Raw genomic sequence first — 21,511 nt, 5'->3', positions numbered from 1 at the left:
CAAGCTTGCGCCATCTTTAGATATCCTATCTCCTCTCAGTCTCCTCATATCCAGGCCGAACATACCCAACTCCCTCAACTGTTCCTCATAAGCCTTGGTTTCCTTAATCATCTTGGTTTCTCTCCTCTGCACATGTTCCAGCTTGTCAGTATGCTTCTTCAGTTGTGGTGCCCAGAACTGGCCCCATATGAGAATGTCATTTTGAATCCCAGTTCTGTCTTCTGCAACATTATAACTATGCCTGCTAGTTTGGTGTCATATGCAAATGTGGTAAGCATCCCCTCAATTCCCTCTTAAAAGTCATTTGTAAAGATGTTGGACAACAACGGGCCCAGGACAGAATCCTGTGGCACCCCACTTTGTCACTTTTTTCCAGGATAATGAGGAACCAGTAGTTGGCACTCTTTGGGTTCAGTCAGTCAACCAGCGACAAATCCACCTAACAGTTGCCTTGTCCAGTCCACATTTTACCAGCTTCTCCACATGTCTGCGAAGAACACTTACAACCTGAATTTTATGGAATTCAAACTACAATACAATAGAATTCATTATAAGAAATAAAAGAAGACATACAACAAATTTAAAAACCATACAGCATCTAGAATAGTACATTGTGATTGCTGCAACAGGCAGCAAAATCATTATGTGATCCACCAAGAACCATAGCAATTTCAAGAGGTCCATGGGCAGGGGGAGTTTAGGAATCACTGGAAAAGGAGAATGCTGAACTGAAGAGATGCACATAAAGGAAGCAAAGTGGGCTTTTTTAAGCATACAGTGTATAGGAATATGTGACATACAAAAGGTTTTGCAACTCTTTGGGAGGATCAGTGAACGGAAAACATACATTGACAAGTTCAGGTGTTAAATTCAACACAGTTCTGTTTTGTAGTGCCTGTTTTGTATTCACAAACCATGTCCCACGATTTCAGGTTTTGGGTGGGCTGGTACCTACATTCTCCCTCCCCCCCCCTTTCTTTTATCTAAGAAAAATTTAGACCTCTCCCCCGTCCGTCTTGATTACAGTTCCAAACTAGTTTTAATTAACTGGAAAGATCTTATATACAACTCGCATGTTTGTCTTTGATTGGAATTTGAAAGTAATTCACTGCATGGCTTAAAATCATTTTCAAGTTTCCTTTTATTTTTGTCCTTAGATGATTCAAACATTGCTTTGTGTTTGCACTCCAGGAATGAACGGTGTTTGTATCTTGCTTGTTATTATAAAACAACATTTGTTCAAATTTGCTGGCAATGAAAAATAAACAACATTGGAGTGCAGAGCATGTTGATTTCCTTATCTTCAGAGAGGACCAATATATATTTGAAGGTGAGACTTTGTAGCATAAACTTTGAAGAAAGGAATGAAAGAGAAGAAACAGAACTATTATTTCAATTAAAAAACACTTGATATTTTCAGACCTGCTACACGTAACTCTAGTACTGTATAGGAATGTTGAGTTTCATTCTATGTTTTTAACATATGGAACATTCCATTTTTGTTGGTTTTTATTTTGGAATTTGAAAAATATACAGATTCAAATTGATGTTGAACAAATTGATGTTGGTAAATAAATGGAAAACCAATAATAGCTGCATTGACATGCAACTCTAAGCCACAGTTTGGTGCTATGTGCCTTGGGTTTATGTGCTGCACACCCGCCGGTACTGCCATAAGGACACTGGAAGCTTTTGCTTCAACAAACCAAATGTAACACTAACCACAGATTCCGAAATAACAAGATATTGCAGTTAGTTCATGCAGATTTACACTAGACTGATTTGGCACTGTGTGTGAACCTGGGTAGTCACAACTTTGAACATTCAGTTGAATGTAATTCTGCTTTCATACTGTATGTTAGCCACATTCACAAGAGGTGCATTCTGCACTAAAAGGTGCTCTGTCCATGTGGTTTATTTGCACTGCCTGTTTAAGGTGTTTTTGTAAGTTATACCTGTTATTTTATAAACTATTTTTTTCTTCATAAGTTGGGAATGAGCCAGGTTCAATCTCTGACACCTCCAGGTAGGACTGGGAAGGACTCCTGCCTGAAACCCCAGAAGGTCACTGCCAGTTAGGGTTAACAATGCTGCTCTAGATGGATTAATGATCTGGCTCAGTATAAGGCAACTTCCTGTGTTTGTACATGGTTATCACAATGCAGTTTGTCTGGCCCATGTGCACAGAGTTCCAGACAGTGTTTCTTAAATCCATTGTTTGCAGGAACTCTTATTGTCGTGATACTTTTGTGGGTAAGCTGAGAGTTTGTGTGAACCCGAAGGCTGACAGGGAGGGTGTGTCAGAAGGAAAATGAAGTGTTTTTGTATATATATAAAACTTTGCATTAAGGTAACTGTTACATATAAAACTCTATTTTATACTTAACTGTATATTTTTGTAACATTTTGTTTAAGTTGTCTGTTGTTGCTCCTTTTTTTCGTACGTAGTTGCCAAATTGTGAAGCAACAGTAGAGGGCACTGTGGCAGGAGATGGCACAGATTTCTAACAAGCATCCACACAAATACTTAATACATTTAAAAATGTATATCACAACACATTTTCTTACTTGAGACATGCAGAGTCTTAGAGTCATATGTACAGTACAGCAAGGTCTTAATTTCAGGGCTGTAGGTTTGAGCCCTACACTGAGCAAACAGATTCCTGCATGGACTAGATGAGCCTTGTGGTCCCTTCTACAGTCCTATTATTCTAAGTTATTTCCAGGTTAATTCTATGCTTTGTACAACAGAGGCTGCCTTTTATTCATGTTGGAGGAAATCCAGTTGGATGGAGCAATAGCCTTACTCCAAATAAGGGAAATTTGTATTTTCCTAAACCAATAATCCTTTACACCTACAAACATATTAAGAGATTCATGTTCAAGATGATTAGATCAACGGTGGCAATATTCTACCTTCCAACTCACTTTGGGGTAAATTCACACATGTTGAATGTGGTGAGTGCAGCTTCAAGTGGGGATTACCTGTCGGAAACATCGTTCTCTGAAACTCTCTGAACCTTCCCCTAGTGATGAACGTGGAAAAAGTATCTGCTGCTACTCCATACCTTTCAATTTCTGTCCATTTTCAAGTCTCACAAATTGCACATATATCACCACATAGACATATGTGTACTAACAGAGAGCTCAGGACTGAATTATATTTAAAATTACATTTATATCTCACCTTTCCTCCAAAGATCGCAAGGTGGTACACATGGTTCTCCTCCCCCTCCTCCCCATTTTATTCTCAACAACCCTGTGACTGTAGGGTTGGCTGAGACACTTGGCTGGCTCCCCAAGTCACCCAGTGAACTTAGTGGAGATTGGAACTCTGGTCTCCCAGGTCCTAGTCTAACCATGCTACACCTATACAGTCAAAACAGAGTTACTGAAAATGAGGTATCAGCATACTTAGGAAACCTTAAGGTGGGGAAACCTAAGTAGGAAAAAAAAAAATCTGCAAAACAACACAGCCTAATGAAAAATGAGTATTTTCAGCGGACACAGAATGCACTTGTTGAAATGGCACAAAAACTCCAGGGGGGGAGGGGGAGGAATGGAAAGGAGGAGTCTGAAGGAAGACCTGGCTAGTTGATTGGCTGAAATACTGTTGAGGAACACTCTACTGCAACATGTTGTTATAGGTCCCATTTGCTTTTATCATTTGTTATGCAATTGTAAAAATATCATACTCTCCAACACAATACATCTAATCTAAGCAATGAGCAATCAACTATTAGTTGGGGTACAACTTGTAATTTGCTTAATTGCTAATCAGCCCAACCTTTCATTTGTAAAGGGCAATTTTAATAAGTAGCGCTGAAAGTTAAGGAATCACTTTACTTGTTTACATCGGTCCTTGCATATCTCTGTAAATTAGGGAGTGAATGTTACCTCTGTTTAGGTAACGGTTTATTAAATTGTAAATGATCATACCTCCAAAAGGCACCATTTTTGTAATATGTAAACATACTGTATTTAAATGTAATTGATTACTTAAGTTACAGAGCTAATGATCAACTAAACATTTTTAATTGGATAGTAGCCCCCATTATCACACTTGTGTGAATCAGCTCTGAGACAGACAGTTTCTGGCTGAACTGCTTTTATTTGGGGTAAACAACCAAGGCAAACATTCACCTTTTCTTAGCTCACCTTTCATAATTCCACATACAATAGGTTTCTTCTCTCTTTCTATATATATCACACATCTATGTTAAAAAGAGCTTTACCGATTCTGCTTTTTTCCCTGGAATTCTATAGAGGTGAAGACTAGCCAATGCTTCTGGGAGATCAGCATATATTAAATGTGACCTTAATCATTCACCAAGAGCATAGATCTGGGGAGACCCTGGAAGCCAGATTCATCACACTCAAACCAGTTCTGATTAAGTTGTAATATAAATTGCAATAAAATAAAACACATTATTCTAGTGAGAGTTCTTTGCCATAAAATATATTGGTATTTTGATTAAGAAGAGCAACTTGCGAAAAATAAAAGACTCAATACCATTAAAATATATTTGCTGAAATCCCATTTCCCCTTCCTTTCCCCCTTAAGGTAACATGGATACAGTTCCCAGGCAACCTACCATCCAGACATAAACCAAAACCAGGGCTGTTGTATCATCACTTTAAACCAGGGGTCAGCAACCTTGTCCAGTTGTGGGCCGGTCCACCGTCCCTCAGACTATGTGGTGGGCCGGACTATATTTTGGAAAAAAAATATGAACGAATTCATATGTCCTACAAATAACCCAGAGATGCATTTTAAATACAGTGGTATCTCGGGTTACATACACTTCAGGTTACAGACTCTGCTAACCCAGAAATAGTGCTTCAGGTTAAGAATTTTGCTTCAGGATGAGAACAGAAATCGTGCTCCGGCGGTGCGGCAGCAGCAGGAGGGCCCATTAGCTAAAGTGGTGCTTCAGGCTAAGAACAGTTTCAGGTTAAGTACGGACCTCCGGAACAAATTAAGTACTTAACCCGAGGTACAACTGTAAAAGCACACATTCTACTCATGTAAAAACACCAGACAGGCCCCACAAATAACCCAGAGATGCATTTTAAGTAAAAGGACAAACTCTACTCATGTAAAAACACGCTGATTCCCAGACCGTCCATGGGTCGGACTGAGAAGGCGATTGGGCCACATCTGGCCCCCGGGCCTTAGGTTGCCTACCCCTGCCTTAAACCATGCCGAATGGCCTACTGACAGCTCAACCATTGCCCACATTGTCAAATAATCCTGACAAAATGGCAGATAATCAAAATCTGGCTCAACAGATGCAAGGGAGGCATTTTTTTTTTTTTTTTTTTACTTTTACTTTGAACATATAGCTTGGCGTGGCTCAAAAAGACCTTTGGAATGAAAGTTTGCTCAAATAAAATATTTATAGGTTAATATTAATGAAAACTTTCATTTTACTTGTTGCATAGTGCAGGGTCACTGAAACCATTTACCGTATTATGGATTCTTTTACATGCATACCCAGAAAGACTACAAGTAATGCAAGTAACCAGCACCTTGATTTGAGTCTTCTCTGTTCTTCATAAGTGGTCCTGAGACTCATGTCCCAGTGCAGCAGAGATGAAATTCCTGCACCTTATAAATGTAGCTACACTGCGACACCCGACTTTAGTCAGAGCAGACCCATTAAAATCAATGGAGTTAAGTAATTTGCCCATAGATTTTAGTGGGTCTCCTTTGAGTAGGACTAATGGGTTTATGCACTCTGCCACCCCTCTCTATTCCTTATCACAATCTTAAAATACAAAATCTTTTTAAAAAATTTTTAATGCAATGAAGCCTTCAGATCGACTGCATCGACAAGCTTTGAAGGAGGATTCTCCAAGGCTGCGAGCACGAGGCCTAAGCTGATCCATCCCCGTCGTGCAGCGAAACTCCTCCATCAGCACGGGAGGAAAGGACAGCTCCACGGGAGCCTAGAAAACCGAGAGCAAACTTTCCAAGGGCAACTTTGCATGTGAGGAAAGGACCACCCCGCAGAGGCAAATATTGCCCTAAAATGTAGACAGCACGCCCTAGTCATTGAGGATTCCCCCCATTCCCGGACAGCTGCCTTTCGCGTGCCTGAAGAGATTTTCTACTATCTAAAAATAATAATAATAGACGGTACGGGAAAGTCGAAACTCCACAACGCCTCTCTCCAACAAGTGGGGGGGGGGGGAGGGAGAGGAGAGAGGAGTAAACGCGCCTTTGACTGTCCCCCACCGGCCTTAAGCACAGACGCCCCTGCGTGGCCAAAGTTAGGCTTCCCAGAAGAAGCCCCTCAGGCCTGAAGTTGGCGAGCCTCTCTGGCCGGTGGGCGGGCTCATTGGCGCCCTCGGGGGGCTCTGGCTCGCTGCATATGGATAGCGGGGCGGGCTGAGGCGCGGGGGGCAGTCCCACGTGCCCCCTCCCTCCCCGCGTGCATGGGAAGGCCGGGAAGGCATTCAGCAACTGCAGCTGTGCTGCTGCTACCGCCGCCGCCGCCGCCTCACAGCTCGCCTCAGTGTTTACCTGCTGCAGCCCCTCTGCCTTAACCAGCGCAGGAGCGACGAGAGCGGGGGGGGGGGGGGGTCGCGAGAAGCTCGGCGAGGAGGGGGAAAAACAACAACCGACCCAGCGCTCGGTAGCTCCCGCCGCCGCTGCTGCTGCTTCTTCAGAGCCCGCCTGCGGCTGCCTGCCTGCTCTCATGCCATCACAGCAACAAAGAACACGCTGAGCAGCGCGCGGAGAGAGGCGCCCGGGCTCCAGGCTCCACGAAGCCGAAAGCCGGCGGGCGACCATGGCTAGGAAGGGGGACGCCGCTGCCTCTCCTTACGGTGAGTGAGGCGAGGGGTGCTCGGGCGGCGGCGGCAACGCAGCGAGGGCAGAGTGAGGGGCGGGCGCCGCGCCGCAGCCCAGTCCGGGCCGGCTCCTCCTGGGTTTCATTCCGGCCTGTTTTGGCGCGCGCAGCCCCGCTGCCGCCGGAGTTTGTTTGCCTTTGGCGAGCGGAGGGTTCCCGGGCAGGTCCCTCGGTCGCCTCCGCGTTTCTGAGCGCCTTCCTTTCCCCCCTACACTCCCGTCCTCTCTCTCCCTTCCTCACTCAGGCGAGCGCGGCTTGTTGCTGCGCCCTTGAGGAGGTCGGAAAGTTGGGGCTGACTGAGGCTGGCGGAGCGACGGCGAAAGGCGGCAAGTCCGGGGGAAAAGGCGCTGCTCTGCCGCTTTCCTCACGGTCGTGTAACCGGGAAGAGGGGAGCGGGGGGGGGGCAGCCGGCAGGTGCACCGCCGCCGCCGCCGCTTTGTCTTCCCTCGCGGGGGAGGACCGAGCACTGCTCCTTGTGGCCACGAGGTGCGAAGGGAGACATTTGGGGAGGGTGAAACGGGGGTGGGGGAGGGATGGGGCAGGAAATGGGGTGCGAGGCGCTGGGGAGCTTCGGCCGAGGAGATTTGGTGTGGGCAGCTGGGGCTTGTCAGTCACCTCTCTTCCCCCCCCCCACACCACCCGATGAAAAGGGGGTTTAAATTAGCACCGTGGCAACATTTATTTATTTATATTTGCGTGCAGCCAGAAGAGGAAGAGGAGGAAATGATGGTGGTGATGCTGGACGTACAACTCTGCTTCCTCGGTTTGGGGAGGGAGGCGGGAAGTGGTTTCTCCTGTTGCGCCAGGAGTTAAGGACGAGAGATTTGGAGGCAGATATGGTGAGAATACGGTGTCAGGGTTGGGTTTAGGAGAATAGGACTATTTGGAGGGATGCTTCCGACTTGGGAATCTGGGGTGTTGGATTTGTGGGGTGGATGTATCAGCAGGAGTAGGAGGGATTTGAATAAAAGGTTAGGCTGAGAAATGTGGTGCTGAGGCTGAGCTGTAAGGGCTTAGTGTGGAGCCGGAAAGACTAGACTCAAGAGTTGCAGTGGGGTCGGGGAGCGATGTCATGTCTAAACTGTGTACATTTAAAGCACAAAGAATGCTGGGGACTGTAGTCTGTTAAGGGTGCTAGGAACCATAGATCCCTGAGGGGTAAACTACAGTTCCCAGGATTATTTGAGGGAAATAATGAGCTTTAATTGTGCATTAAATATATGGCGTGCACTGGTGATTATTTTCGAGGGGACCCAATGAATCAAGGATGCACAATTTGGTCTGTGTTTTAAGGACTTGGAATGCCTGTAATGGAGATGTAGAACTAGAGACTGTAGGCTGTTGTGGTGTAGCGATAAACACATAACCCCATTTGTGACTGCTGCTTCTGTGTCCAAATTTAAAAAAAAAAATGGATATAGGTGAGTGCTGTTAATATGGTGTGTGTTGTGGTGCATAAGAGGGAATAAGTAAACCTATAAGGAGCTGGAGTTAGAGAATGTAGAGTTGGAGCATTTTTCTATGCATCCCATGCCATTTGGAGGCTTTGATGTTTTGCAGAGCAGCTAAGCCATTTGTGTCTACAGTAACAGACTAGTACTTTCAAAATCTAATAAAATTCCAATTTAAAACATATGAAAGCTACTGAAACCGTTTTCCCCCCCTTTCACATCCCTTTTCCAGCTCAACACCAACCAACCAACCAAACTCAGTCCCCTCCCAAAAAGTATCTTCTGAAATATGTTTACCCTTGGGCTTAGCACATTTAATTTAACACAGGGACAGTACATTTTGGTTTACTGCAGTGGGGAAACCGATATGTCCATGTTTTATATGAAGCTGTTAAAATATGCTAAGGAATAGCAGATATCTGAACTGAGAAACAGACTTTAAAATGTGGTGTGATCACACAGCTATAGACGTACCAGAAGTGAGAACTGAGTCACAAGAATGTGGTGGTTGTTACTTTACATCTTCTGTGTGACAGCTAAAAAGTGTTGTGTCAGTGTGACTATCTGATGGCGTACCATACAGCACATAATAAACAATGTTCATTCAAATATTATTTCCTCCTTTTGTGTAGGAGAAGCCATGAGATCTGATGAATTATGCAAACTTACAAAACTACTGGGACGTATGGGGGTGTTGGGGGAAAGGTAGTACCTCTTCTGGGGTGGTTTGTCCACCTTTGGTTCCCCACCCTGCACTCAGCTGTCACCTGTGGCTCCTGGAAGCTGTCAGAACCCAACAGCAGCCACACCCTGGGAACAGCTTTAACTGGCTGGCTAAACCAGTGAGGGTAGTGGATGGGTTTCAGATCCTCAGCAAATTAGGGACTTTCCCTTCATGCAAAGACAGTCTCCAGGGGATTGAGCGGATGAGACCAATAGTCCTTTTCCTCAGCCTCATCTTCTGAAAAATAAATCACATCCAATTTCTCTCAAATTCCACAGCAGCAATTTGAAATTTTGCTCCACAGTGTGTTTTCAGGTGGTTTCCAAGGCTACAAAGAAAATAATAGAGGAAAAGCTGAAGGCCTTTTCCAGAGGAAACTGATGAATGCTGAATTAAAACATGGCTTGGAACTGGGTAGTAGTAATGTCTTGACAAACATCTGAGAGCATTGGAATCCCAATTAGATTATACCAGCTATCTAGCAATTTTAACCCTTTCTCTTACTTTCAGTTCAGCTGCAATGGAGTTCAGAAGGGAATGGTTTTGGTGTGTTTTTTTAATTTGAAATATTTCAAGTAGCTTCCCATATTATTGCTATAGCATGCAAAGTTCTGGATTATTGCAAAGGAAAAGCAAACCATGTTAATGGTTGGCTGTTCAACAGAGCTTAAGAGTCAAGCCATTTGAAACCATTTGTTGTTTTTACCAGCTAAAAAGTTCTGGCATTAAAAACATGCTTTTTATATTTGTTACAATAACTAATGAATCCCATCACTATAACTTGATTGAAGCCCCTTTAGATAGCTGAGAATCAGAAGTGGGCAGAGTGCTTCTGTGCACAGGTCCTGCTTGCTGACTTCCCAAAGGAATCTGGTTGGCCACTGTGAGAATAGGATCCTGGGCTAGATGAGCATTTGACCTAATCAAGCAGGGGTTTTCTTAGGTTCTTTTGTCCCAGACCCTTTGCACTAATGGCTATTAAAGCTGCACAGAAGAAGACTTTGATAAACGTGGAAGCATGTTGTTTACACTATGATATTGTTGTGAGTTTGGGTGTGTGTGAGTAGGCCATATTCAAAGACCCTTCTAACCCTGATCCAGCAAGTGTTAAAACTTTGCTCACCACCCCAGTCTCCAACGTGGTGCGAGATTACAGGGGTTCCAGGTGCTTACACACAGTTTGTGTTTCCTTCAGAACAAGGCACAGCAGAGTCTGTGGTGTCTTTATGATATGTGGTTTATTTACACAAATATATGATTTGAGCCTATGGTGGAGGCGTTCACAGCATTAACACCCCAAAAGGGTCTTGTTTCTCCAGTAGTTGTAACCTTGGATTGAAGGCTATTCCCAGCTTGCTTCTTTGCTTCTAGACCTCAACTCTGGCTTTGTCCTTCTAACTAACTGAAAGGGGGGGGCACACCCATCTGCTGTCTTGCACAGAGCCCCTTTCACTTTGTTTCCCTTAATACTCCATCACCCAGGCGATCATCTAATCCAGAAACCAGCCTGGTTTATATTTTCACACTTTCTGGATCCAGGGGTTAGAAGGGTCTCTGCGTACAGCCTACTCTCACTGCCCAAACTCATAACACTATATATCTTATTTCAGATATTGTTTCCTGGTTGTGTGGATGGAGTACATAGGGAAGTACAGATTCCTACTGTTCAATGGAAGTGTCACCCCCTCCCCACAGCTTCCTCATTCACAAATTAGTGTTCATTCATCAGTAGAAAACCCTTCCATGGATCCTTTTCATTGCAAGGGATATCCACATTCAGCACATTTAAAAGTCATGTTTGCTCTGACTTTGCTGGATTTGCTTTTGCTGCCCCACTTCTTCAGAACTGTGGGATTAAAATGAAATAGATGAGGTAAAGCTGCTTGAACTCTCTTATCTAAGTTACATTCCTTTACCAGTTACCTCCCCCTAATAAATGTCTATAATAAATGCCCTCCTTCCCTACATTCTTTAATCAATAGAACATAACTAGTTTCCCATGTTTAATACCTTGCAACTTTTTAATGTCCCTTAGATGTAAACTGTTGTACTAACTCAATGAAAAAGAAATATGCCTCTGTCAAAGCAAAGTTTATACAGCTGGCACTGTAGGGAGAAATCTATCAGTGTAATTACAGGCTGCTTTTTGTATATTATAAAATGCAGTTACTTAGGACCATGCAGGGCAATTTCTTACATTGCTTTTTTTGTTACACATGCTATTAGTGTGTACATAAAATTTTGGAAATAGTCCCCAGCACTTAAATAATCTGAATAGCTGACACGTCTTTTCAGAAGGTACAAAAAATAAATATTTCATGATACTTTCAAAGGGAAGATTTGTGAGAAGTAAAAGAATAAAAGCAGACCTCAATCTACAAGCTATTCAAAATGAATTATTCTAACCAATGTATTGGGACTAAACTGATTTAAGCTGACACACACTTGCTCTGGCCCTGGCTGGCCATGATTGGAATTACATCAGCAAAATGATCTTGCTGATCATTTGCTGAGCATATGAATCACATTGTTGTTGATGATGACAGTAATACTACTTCTTAATCTTACATGCATGCCATGTTGACTTCTGATCAGTTTCTAGTTGCAAATACAGAACTGACAGCTGATCATTTATACAAATTTAGGCCACCCTAATTTCATGAGCCAAGAATATTTGTGCTTATTTATAGCGGGTCAATAATTGGTACCATAACATCAGAATGATTCTCTTTAGTTCTATCTTCTATTCTCTCTTATCATCAAGCACTTGTACCATAGATGCTTGGTACATTTGACTGGTGGTACAGTTGGTGCCACAGTTGTTTGGTACAATGCATTTAAACATGACCTAAAAGTCTTTATAAGCCTCTTTCACAGTAGAATACATTTGAAAGGGAAGAAGATCCATGAAATATAGAAATACACTTTTTGTTAAGATCTCTTTTCTGAAATAAAAATGGCATGTGAGTAATTTGTAAATCAATAGGTGAACTGTTGGAAATAAAAATGGATGTATTGGTGCAAAACCCAGCTGAGAATTACTGTAAGCAACTTACCCTCTTAGCTCCAGTCCTGAATTGTAAAATGGGAAAGGAAATGGGTTATTTCATTGGAGCTTGCAAGATTCTAATGATATTCTTATTATTATTAAATTAAATTTCTATACTGTCCTTCATCCAAAGATCACACAGAGGATTACAATATAAAAGCACAAAAATACATACCATAAAAACAATAATCGCCTTGCACATAGTGTAAATATGTGGTCCTGAATTGTGGTCCTGAGCGGTTTAAGGCTTTACAGGTCAATAATAACTGGCAGTTAATGCAGTCATGTCAGGATTGGCATTATATGCTGAATTCATCTTGCACCAGTGAGCAACCTCCATACCCTCCAACATTTCTCCAATGAAAATAGGGACATCCTAAGGAAAAGTTGGACATTCCGGGATCAAATCAGAAACTGGGAAGGCTTTCTTAAATCCTGGACATCCCTGGAAAATAGGGACACTTGGAGGGTCTGAACCTGGCCTCCAAATTCTGCACCAGCTGAAGTTTCTGGACTGTCTTCAGAGGCAGCCCTACATAATAACATGTTGCAATAATCCATCCTAGAGTTTACTAGAGCATAGTAAGTATACGTTTGGCTATCCCTGACAAGATAGGGGTGCAGCTGGGCCACCAGCTGAAGCTGATGGAAGGCACTCTGCGCCACTGAGGCTACCTAAGCCTCAAACAACAGTGAAGGATCCAGAGATATCCGCAAGCTTCCTCTCCTTCAGAGGAAGTAAAACCCCATCAAGAGCAAGCAACCCTTCCATCCATCCAGTCTAGGGAACCACTAACAGTGACTTGGTCTTATCTGGATTGAGTTTCAGTTTGTTGGCTCTCATCCAGTCCATTACTGAGGAAATACAGCAGTCCAGCACATCCACTGCCTCACCTGCAGATGTAAAGGAGAGATAGACAAATAGAGCTGTGTGTTACCAGCGTGTTGCTGACAATGTATTCCAAAACTCCAGATGACCCCACTCAGTTGTTTCATGTAGATGTTAAACAGCATTTAAATTAAACCCACATTAAAGGCTCCACAGGGCTGAAGAACACTCCCCAGGTATTATCCAAGCAGAACTGGAACCACCACAGAGTGGTTCCATTGCAAAGTGGTTGCTTTTAGTTTACATGTATGTAAACTATTCATTTTGCTTATTTCCCTCCTCATCAATAGTTTATGACTATCAGTGTGTAATTTTATTACTTTTTACTCTGGAAACTATAGGCAGGAATTTGAGGATCTGTAGCCTTGGTTGCCCACTGATCACAATTTGTTTATTACCAACTGGTATGTGAGAAATCATTGGGACCTCACTTGTAATGACTACTTGTAATGGGGACACCTTCACAGTATTTACTTCTTTGCCACATAGTTCTATGTGTTTCTCATGTTGAGCTTCAATAAAATACATTTGAAAAATCCTAATTGTGGCTAACATTGTGTGTTTACTTTTCGTACGTATCTGATGTACTTTGTATAGCTCAAAGCATAAGCACATTTAAAACTTGTTGAGCAATTTTATATATTACGTAGACAAATAAACATGTTCATCATGAAATATGCGTATATTCACAGCTTCTCTTGGCTTACTTTTCAATTTGTTAAGGTTTTGCATCCTATTCATGTCAGCTGGGAATTATGCCAAGCAGGATTTGGCTGCTGGATTATTCTTTTTCTCATTGTTAAACTGAAAGGCTATATTGAAAGGACCAGATACAGAAATCCCTCCTATAAGTGTGCAAAATGAGATACAACAAGATGCAATGACATTTTGGATATATTATAGTCATATTGTAAATATGTATTTTAGAGTTGTTTAACCTAAATAGTAAGGACTTCAACAAAGCATTATGCAGATAGAAACTATCTTAAGATATTCTATAAATATGTATGTAGGGAGTTTTAAGGCATGTATCATTTTTGTATTGCATGTTTAATAATTTTAAAATATATAGAATATTTGCATAGAATAAACTGTATATATATTGATGCATATAAAACAGGAAATACTGTTATATTTAAATTTTTATATATAAACTTGAGCCTTTGGTACAATGACAGGTTATGTACAGTTTTGTTAACATTATTATCTTGTTTGTGTTTTAGGATGCTGTTATGATTTTAACTATGCAAAGACTTAAGAACACAGGCAACATTTGTAATCATGAGAAGTCACACCAAGTGGGATTATTCTCAGCAAAGCTACATTGTTTTAAGACTGAAAGTTCAAAAGAATTATTGACATAGAAATAATCAATGTTTAGGAAGGTTTTTCTTATTTCTCTGTGCACAAAAGGCCACGGCGACTAATAAAGTTTTTGTTCCATTTGAAAAATCATTAAATGCAAGAAACAGCAAAAAGATACAAAATGCATACGTATGGCCCTGTGTGAATTTGCTGAGCAGAATGTGGCTGAAATGGCAGAACTTAAATGCAGGACAAATAACTAAGTTATTATTCATTAATTTATGAATTGTTTTTTACATGTGCCTCAGGGTGATTTACAAACATACAGTAGAAATAGAACTAAAAATGCCCACAGCTAAGAATAGTTTTTAAAACAATACAAAAAAACAACAGCTAAAGAGAGATTTTAAAACAATACAGAATTGACACCTAAGAGAGATACCTTTTCATACAGCTGGAAAAGCTTGCTGGAACAAATATATCTTTTAAAATATGATAGTGTGAGGGACTGGCAGAGCTCTGAAGAATGTGTGGCAGAGGCAGAGGGTCAGGGGGATGACCCAGGAGAGGGGGCCAGCAATTTATGGGGTTTGTCATCACCCACAAGGCAGGAGCCAAGGTAAGGTGAGAAAGAAGAGTTAGGGCAGTCTGAGACAGAGAAAGGCACATAGGATGTGGCAGAAGAAGAAGAAGCTGTTCTGGCAACAGATGGGTCAGTAGATTCCTCACCTTCCCCCATCCTGCTGTCTCCCAGCTCTAAGAGGGACTTGAAGCAGGAAAGAGAAGTACAGTGGTACCTCGGGTTACATACGCTTCAGGTTACATACGCTTCAGGTTACACTCTGCTAACCCAGAAATAGTGCTTCAGGTTAAGAACAGAAATCGGGCTCCGGCGGCACGGTCCCCATTAGCTAAAGTGGTGCTTCAGGTTAAGAACAGTTTCAGGTTATGGAACGGACCTCTGGAACGGATTAAGTACTTAACCTGAGGTACCACTGTGACAATTTCTGGGCAGGAGAAGTCTCAGGTTGTGGGTATGCAACCTGTCAGGGGAGGGTATATAAGACAAATGCTGATGAAACATACGACACTAGCTTCTAAATAATTGCATTTGACTTTTATTTATTTTATCAATTTCATAAAATTTATACACTGCTTGATTGTAAAAAAACCAACCCTCAAAGCACTTTACAAAAAGATAAAACCATAAAATAAGGAAAAAAATGATACATTAATACACACAAGAACTTAAAATCCTAAAACAAATTAAAATTCACGTCAGCTTCCAGGTATCTGCACCACAGGCTGCAGTCATATGCAGAGTTATCTAGAAATAAAGCCCATTAAACTTAGTAGGGCCTCCTCCTTAGTAAGCATGAGGAAAGGATTGGGATGCATTTAATTATTTCTTGTTGCATTTATATCCAACCTTTCCTCCAAGGAGCTCAAGGTGGATCTGTCCCCTCCTCATTTAATCCCCACAACAACTCTGTGAGATAGGTCAGGCTGAGCGACTGCCTTCAGGTCATCCAGTCCTAGTTTGACAAGCTAACCATTACACCACCACTGGCAGTGTTGGCAAAATATATTAAATCAGACGTGATAACTCCAGATTACCTAACCTATGGATCCAGACAACCTATGGGCAGATTTTTGCCAGTTGCCCCTTCTGCCTTTACTGCCCCCCCACTTGGAACAGCATGGGGAATGGTGCTAGGGGATGCAGACAGAAGCGGAAATTAGTGAAAATTGCTTCTCTCCCCCCCCCCCCCTTTGCCTAGTGTGATCCTTCCTGGATCTTGGTCTCTTCTGCAAATGGAAAGAGACATTCTCCCCCCCCCCCCAGCCCCATATTTATGTGAGGCAATACAGTTTCAACAGGCTGCATCCTGAGATTTTTTGTCTTTTAGACATCAGGTGAAAACCTTTTTATTCTCTAGTCTAGAGCAGCCTTCTTCAATTTAACATTTTGAACTGCATTTGCCATTAGCCAGCATGTTCAAAATATCTGGAGGGCGCCAAGTTGTAGAAGCGTGCTCTAACCCTTCTACAGTGTTTTTATTTTTCCTAGCCCCAAACATATTTGTTTTTCTACCGCTTTTAACTATGGTCAGTTGTTTTGATTTGTTGTAATTGTATACTGTACTTTGAGAGTGTACAGGTTAGCTGATGATGACAAATGGAAGCTCACAACCTATCTGTGCTAAGCTGTACACAGCTGCTGAACGATTGCATACCCAGTTTCTGAACAGGAGGCAATCCTTATAGAGAGGTGAGATGCTGGTGGAATAAAGAGGAATGGAATACAGCTGCAGGTGTCAACCCATGTTAGCTATACGCCATTCAGTCTTGCATTGTTTTTTCACCATCAGCTAGGCAGTCACTTTATCTGCCTATTTGAATGTTTCCTTGTACTGATTTGAATAGCAAAAGCAATCATTGTGGCATTTCTATGAAATGCTGATTAGTTCTTTGAGAGTAGACTTTTCTAAATGTTTTAACAGTCATGTGTGGAACCATAAAACAACAACAACAGTGTAACAAAAACAATCAAACCCTATATGAAATGGAACAATTCAGTAAATATAACAGAGCCACCATTAATCAATTGATTTATTAATATAAGACTAATTAATACTTATCTATACTTAGGGCTTTGTTCTCTGTTCCCCAAACCAAAAGAAGAGATCATGTGAGCCTGCCATTGGACAGTCATTGTGAGCTTATTATAATTGGACTTGCGGTGTGTAACTAATTCATTGTAATAGGACCTCAGGTCCTCTCACAGTTTGTTTTGTACCAGTATGGAAATAGCCCCATGTACGTACACTACTCTGCTTAGGTGCCTATGAAAGGAGAATAGTTTTGAGCTCCTCTGCTTCTTTATTCCCCAAAAGTGCTAATATGTGGCAGAAGGCTAATCTACAAATTAGATGCTAACATGGGAGCCAACTGCTAAGGGCTGATGTTCATTTGCCCCCCCCCCCAAGTATTTGAGGGGGCTGGTCCCTTCCAAAGTTGATGGGCATGGCTATTCAAATGGTGTGTGCGCACCGCATCATGTGATTGATAATGCAGGGGAGGGCCTACCTGCTCCCCTCAATACTTTATTCAAGTTGGCACCCCTGGATGTTATAATAGCATTCAGTAGATGGCCAACGTATTGCCAATGTGCACTGTACATAAATGCACATCTCTATATCTAAATTTTGTTGTTTTACAAATCCCAATAAATATAACAGGCTTAATCCAGACTTTGTAATGTACATACATACATATATTGCACTTGTTTGTGAAATTATTTTGTTTTAGACAAGTTAATTCCTATTAAACTGTGTTTGAACATCGCGGCGAGCCATGGTTAACTGGTAAGCCAATAATATCTTTAGATCATGGTTTGTTTGGAGCAAAACAAACCATGACTCCTGGTTTGGACATGAGGCTAAGTCAAGGATTGTGGTTTTTTGCCCCTGAGCTCCAAAGGAACAAGGTTGGTAGCCATGGTTTACCACTAGCCACAGTTTACCACAACATGCAAACCCACCCAGTGTGTGAAGTAAATTCTATAGGACTTTTAATAAAGAAGCACATTCTAAGTAAAATAGCCTGACTTAACAATGGGCCTCTTTGCAAAACAATAGCATTTGTTTTTTCATACTTCTTGGACAGATAAGTTTTAACTGACATGCAACTTATACAAGAAACAGGTGGTCTTCAGACTTAAGAAGCTTACACAAGTAATACAGATCTTTCTCTATGCAACCCCCAGAAAACCACTTTGCCACTCAATGATAGTGACAGATAAATTGGAAGGTTGCAGTGCATAATTAACGTGTAAATATTATAGCATGATTATCATTATGACAGATGTGATGGGCACTAGCAGAGATGTTTTTTTAAAAAAAGGATTAGATAATTTTGTCAAGGATAGATGTATGAATATTAAGCACCATAACAGCAGTAAATGAATTTGTTTCATGTTCAGAGGCCATAAACATCTGATTACCAGTTTCTACCTACAATGTCCTACCTGCACTGTTGGGTATCCATCTCTGTGAAAAGTGTGGTGGACAGGGCCTGCTGAATCACACACAGCTATATATTTCTAAATAATGTTTAGCTTGTGACCTGCATACATTGGAGACATCCCTCTCCCTCACCTCATGTTCCATTGTAGTAACTGTGGTGAACTTCAATATCTTACTAAAGAAGTATAACTTCCCACATATGATAGCTTAAGAATGGCAAGGTTAAGGTTTGGTATATATGAAGTAAACACCTATGTTATTCTGAGTTTATGCACTTTTAGAAATAAAGCAGAGTGCCATTCTGTTTTCAGTGCATCTGGTGTTAGCATGATCTTGTGCAAAGTTAAACATGCCTTAGCTCACAGATTTCCATTGGTCCTTTACACAGCACCAAGCTGCAAAGAGCATGCGAGAAGGACTGTTTTAGGTTATGAAACCTGCTTTCACTACAAGATTGCCAGAGCATTGTCTGAAAACAGAGCAAAGCACTTTTTGTTGGAAAAGGATGTGCTTTTTCAAGTACTCTATGTTTTGTATTTTATTAATATTGAAATACTAAGAGGATGACCCAGCCTAACATATGTGGGAAGGGTCTATTTTAAGTCCCATTGATTTCAGCAGGGAGCATTCAAACACATTCATAACTTTTCTCTTTTTAACCTTGGCTGGAGCTGCCCACACTATGGATTATGCCTTTTGTTAAATTTGTTGCACCCTGTGCTGTTACAGGGATGGAAGGGTTTATACATTGTGCAGTCCAATCCCATACACATCTCCTATCGAGTTCAGTTGGACTTACTCTCCGGTAAGTAGGTATAAGATCGTAGGCCAAACCAGAAAAATACACTATCAATAGACCTTGAAATAAGGTGATTTTGTTACTTTTGACAGCACAGCATTATTTTTGGGTGGGGGAGGGAGGGAAATGAAAAACGTAGGTGAAAAATGGGTAATAAATCTTAATGCAGGAGGCATACAAAAATGATTGCATCATCAAGTGCATCATCAGTAACAATGCTAAATGTGCTTCATACACTTTAATGCCATCAGTCTTGAGCTTGTATTTCTGTAGTCATCAGTCACAATCTCATATGCAGCTAAGAGACAAGAAGCTTATCAAGGATTTGTGTATAGTACAAGTGATGTACCACAGCTGCAGCCTTTCCCTCTCAGCAGCAAAATTACCTATTAGTTTTGGAACATGAAAGTTCATTATTCTCTGTGATGAAACAAGAACAACACAATTTTGTCATTGTCAGCCCAGGACATGTTTACTTCTTATCACCATTGCTGCAGTGCAACATATTTTTCCACAGACATTTTTGCAGACTTGTGTATATATATAATATTCCTCTGTGAAGGCACTTTCTTTGGAAGCGAGGGCTACAACTTTTGCCATGGCATCTGAATTGTTCCTGCTTTTTTATAGGGATAGCCCAGCACATTTTTGTGCTCTAAAAATGGATGCTGAATTTGCCACGTTGTTAAATAATTCTGTTCTCCAAGTGGTATCCATATTCAGTCTAAGAATTTTATAGACTGCAAGTTGGACGGTGCTGTGAATATAAGTTTTGAAACCTCAGCTACAGCTCTCAAGGTGCCCATGCCCATGTTCCTGTTTTTCCAGAGCACCTTTCTTTTAGTTAGATTATCTCAGAGCTCAGGTTCAGGAAGATGAAAGGATCAAGCTTGTATTTAACAAGCTTTCAGGAGTGGTTGCTTGTAAGGCTAATGCCAGCATAAATTAGGACTGACTGAAAATTTGTGTCATGGCATTAGGAGTAATGGTTTGAAGACTCTCTGGCTTGGACATGACTTGACCTAGGACTTGCCTGATAGTTTCCCATTTTTTCTAGCAAAAGGCTATTTGGACAATCACTGATAAGCTTCTTACTGATGTCATGAGTTGGGGCAAGGGGGGGTGGGCTGCATTTTAAGACCCTTCTAACCCCTGGATTCAGCAAGTATGAAAATATAAACCAGGCTAGCTTTCTGATGAGGTGATCTCCTGGGTGATGGGCCATTAAGGGAAACAAAGAAGACTGAAAGCAGGTGGGGCCCTCTCCCCAGACTTGTGGTTAGTTCGAAGAAGAAAGCCAGAGTTTAGGGCATAGAGTTTGCAGTGATGGGAGCTAAAGGCAAAGCAGCAAGCTAGAGAGAGAGTCAGACCAATATTTGACTTCTCACTGAATCAAAGACTGTAGGTATGGGAGAAACAAGATATATGTGGAAATAAACCATATATCATAAGGACACCACAGTATACACAGTGCCTCATTCCAAAAGAAGACACAAACATTGGGTAAACGTCTGGAACCCCTTGGTATCTTGCACCACTCAGAGATTTGGTGTAGCACGATGCAACATTAAATCAGTGGGAAATAAAAAGCGATCCCCAAAGTTTTCCTTTTGTTTCCAAGGAAATGTCCAGGGCAGCAGAGATTTTGCTATCAGGAGCGTAGTCTGACCAAGTTTCAGTCAAAGTCGGCTAAAAATCAGAAAGCAAGAACAAAGCAAGCTTTGTTTCGCAGCTGCTCTAGGCACCAGCCCTGGAACAGAAAGAGTGACTGATTCATGCCTGCCCCTTCCCACAGATCATAGTGGGAGGGAGGCTAGCCAGTTTCTCTTCAGAGTGGAAGAATATCTTCAGAAACAGTTGGGTGTTAAGACATCATATCACAGGGATACCTCATTGAGTTCAAAGTGGCACTCAAGGAGTGCTTTTTGATTTCTTCCTTGCCAGGGGATTTGGCAGCAACAACAAAATTGCTGATAGAAGGGGCCAATCAGCAGCTGTAACAGTTGCATGGTATAGAACAGGTTCCAGATACTGAAAATAGCAATGGCATGTAGTCTGTAATTTTCCACTTTAAAAAGAAGGGCACGGGGACAAACCTATTTCATGATTTCAAATGGCTGAAGAAATACATCAGACATATATTTTAACATGTAGAAATCCTCTCCTATGTAGCCATGGACATGGACACCTTGTAGAAGTGAGTGGGATGTTTTATTATTGCATTTCTTTTTTCCTCTTGGTTTTAATGTACCTCTGCAGTTTGGTGGGGGTCTGTCTGTTTGGCTGCATGTTGCTTTGGGCTGCCCTGGGCAAGATAAAGTGGCTAACAAATTTAATAAAAAATAAAAATAAACATTCAGCCAGAAATCATATAATCACAGAAATTTAGAGATGGAAGGGACCTGAGGG

General features: G+C 41.6%; 1 protein-coding gene across 4 annotated transcripts in view; it reads left to right on the top strand.

Moving 5' to 3' along the window:
* Positions 1-6,275: 6,275 nt before the first annotated feature.
* Positions 6,276-21,511, top strand: part of SLC44A5 (solute carrier family 44 member 5) — a 160,020-nt gene continuing 144,784 nt past the window's right edge. For 2 of the 4 annotated variants that reach the window (XR_014513084.1, XM_083448408.1), the window contains exon 1: positions 6,277-6,834. Coding sequence is in view for 2 of the 4 variants with exons in the window: in XM_083448408.1 (XP_083304534.1) it covers positions 6,798-6,834 (37 nt within the window). In the remaining 2 variants the exon portion in view is untranslated. Of the gene's footprint in view, positions 6,835-21,511 lie in introns of all 4 variants that reach the window. The other 2 variants (XM_083448410.1, XM_083448412.1) reach the window with 2 other exon arrangements.

This window comes from Podarcis tiliguerta, assembly GCF_965153285.1.
Source record: "Podarcis tiliguerta genome assembly, chromosome: 6".
NCBI classification, from domain to species: domain Eukaryota; kingdom Metazoa; phylum Chordata; class Lepidosauria; order Squamata; family Lacertidae; genus Podarcis; species Podarcis tiliguerta.
The sequence above is the reverse complement of the archived record's forward strand: the minus strand, read 5'-3'. Positions and strand labels throughout refer to the sequence as shown.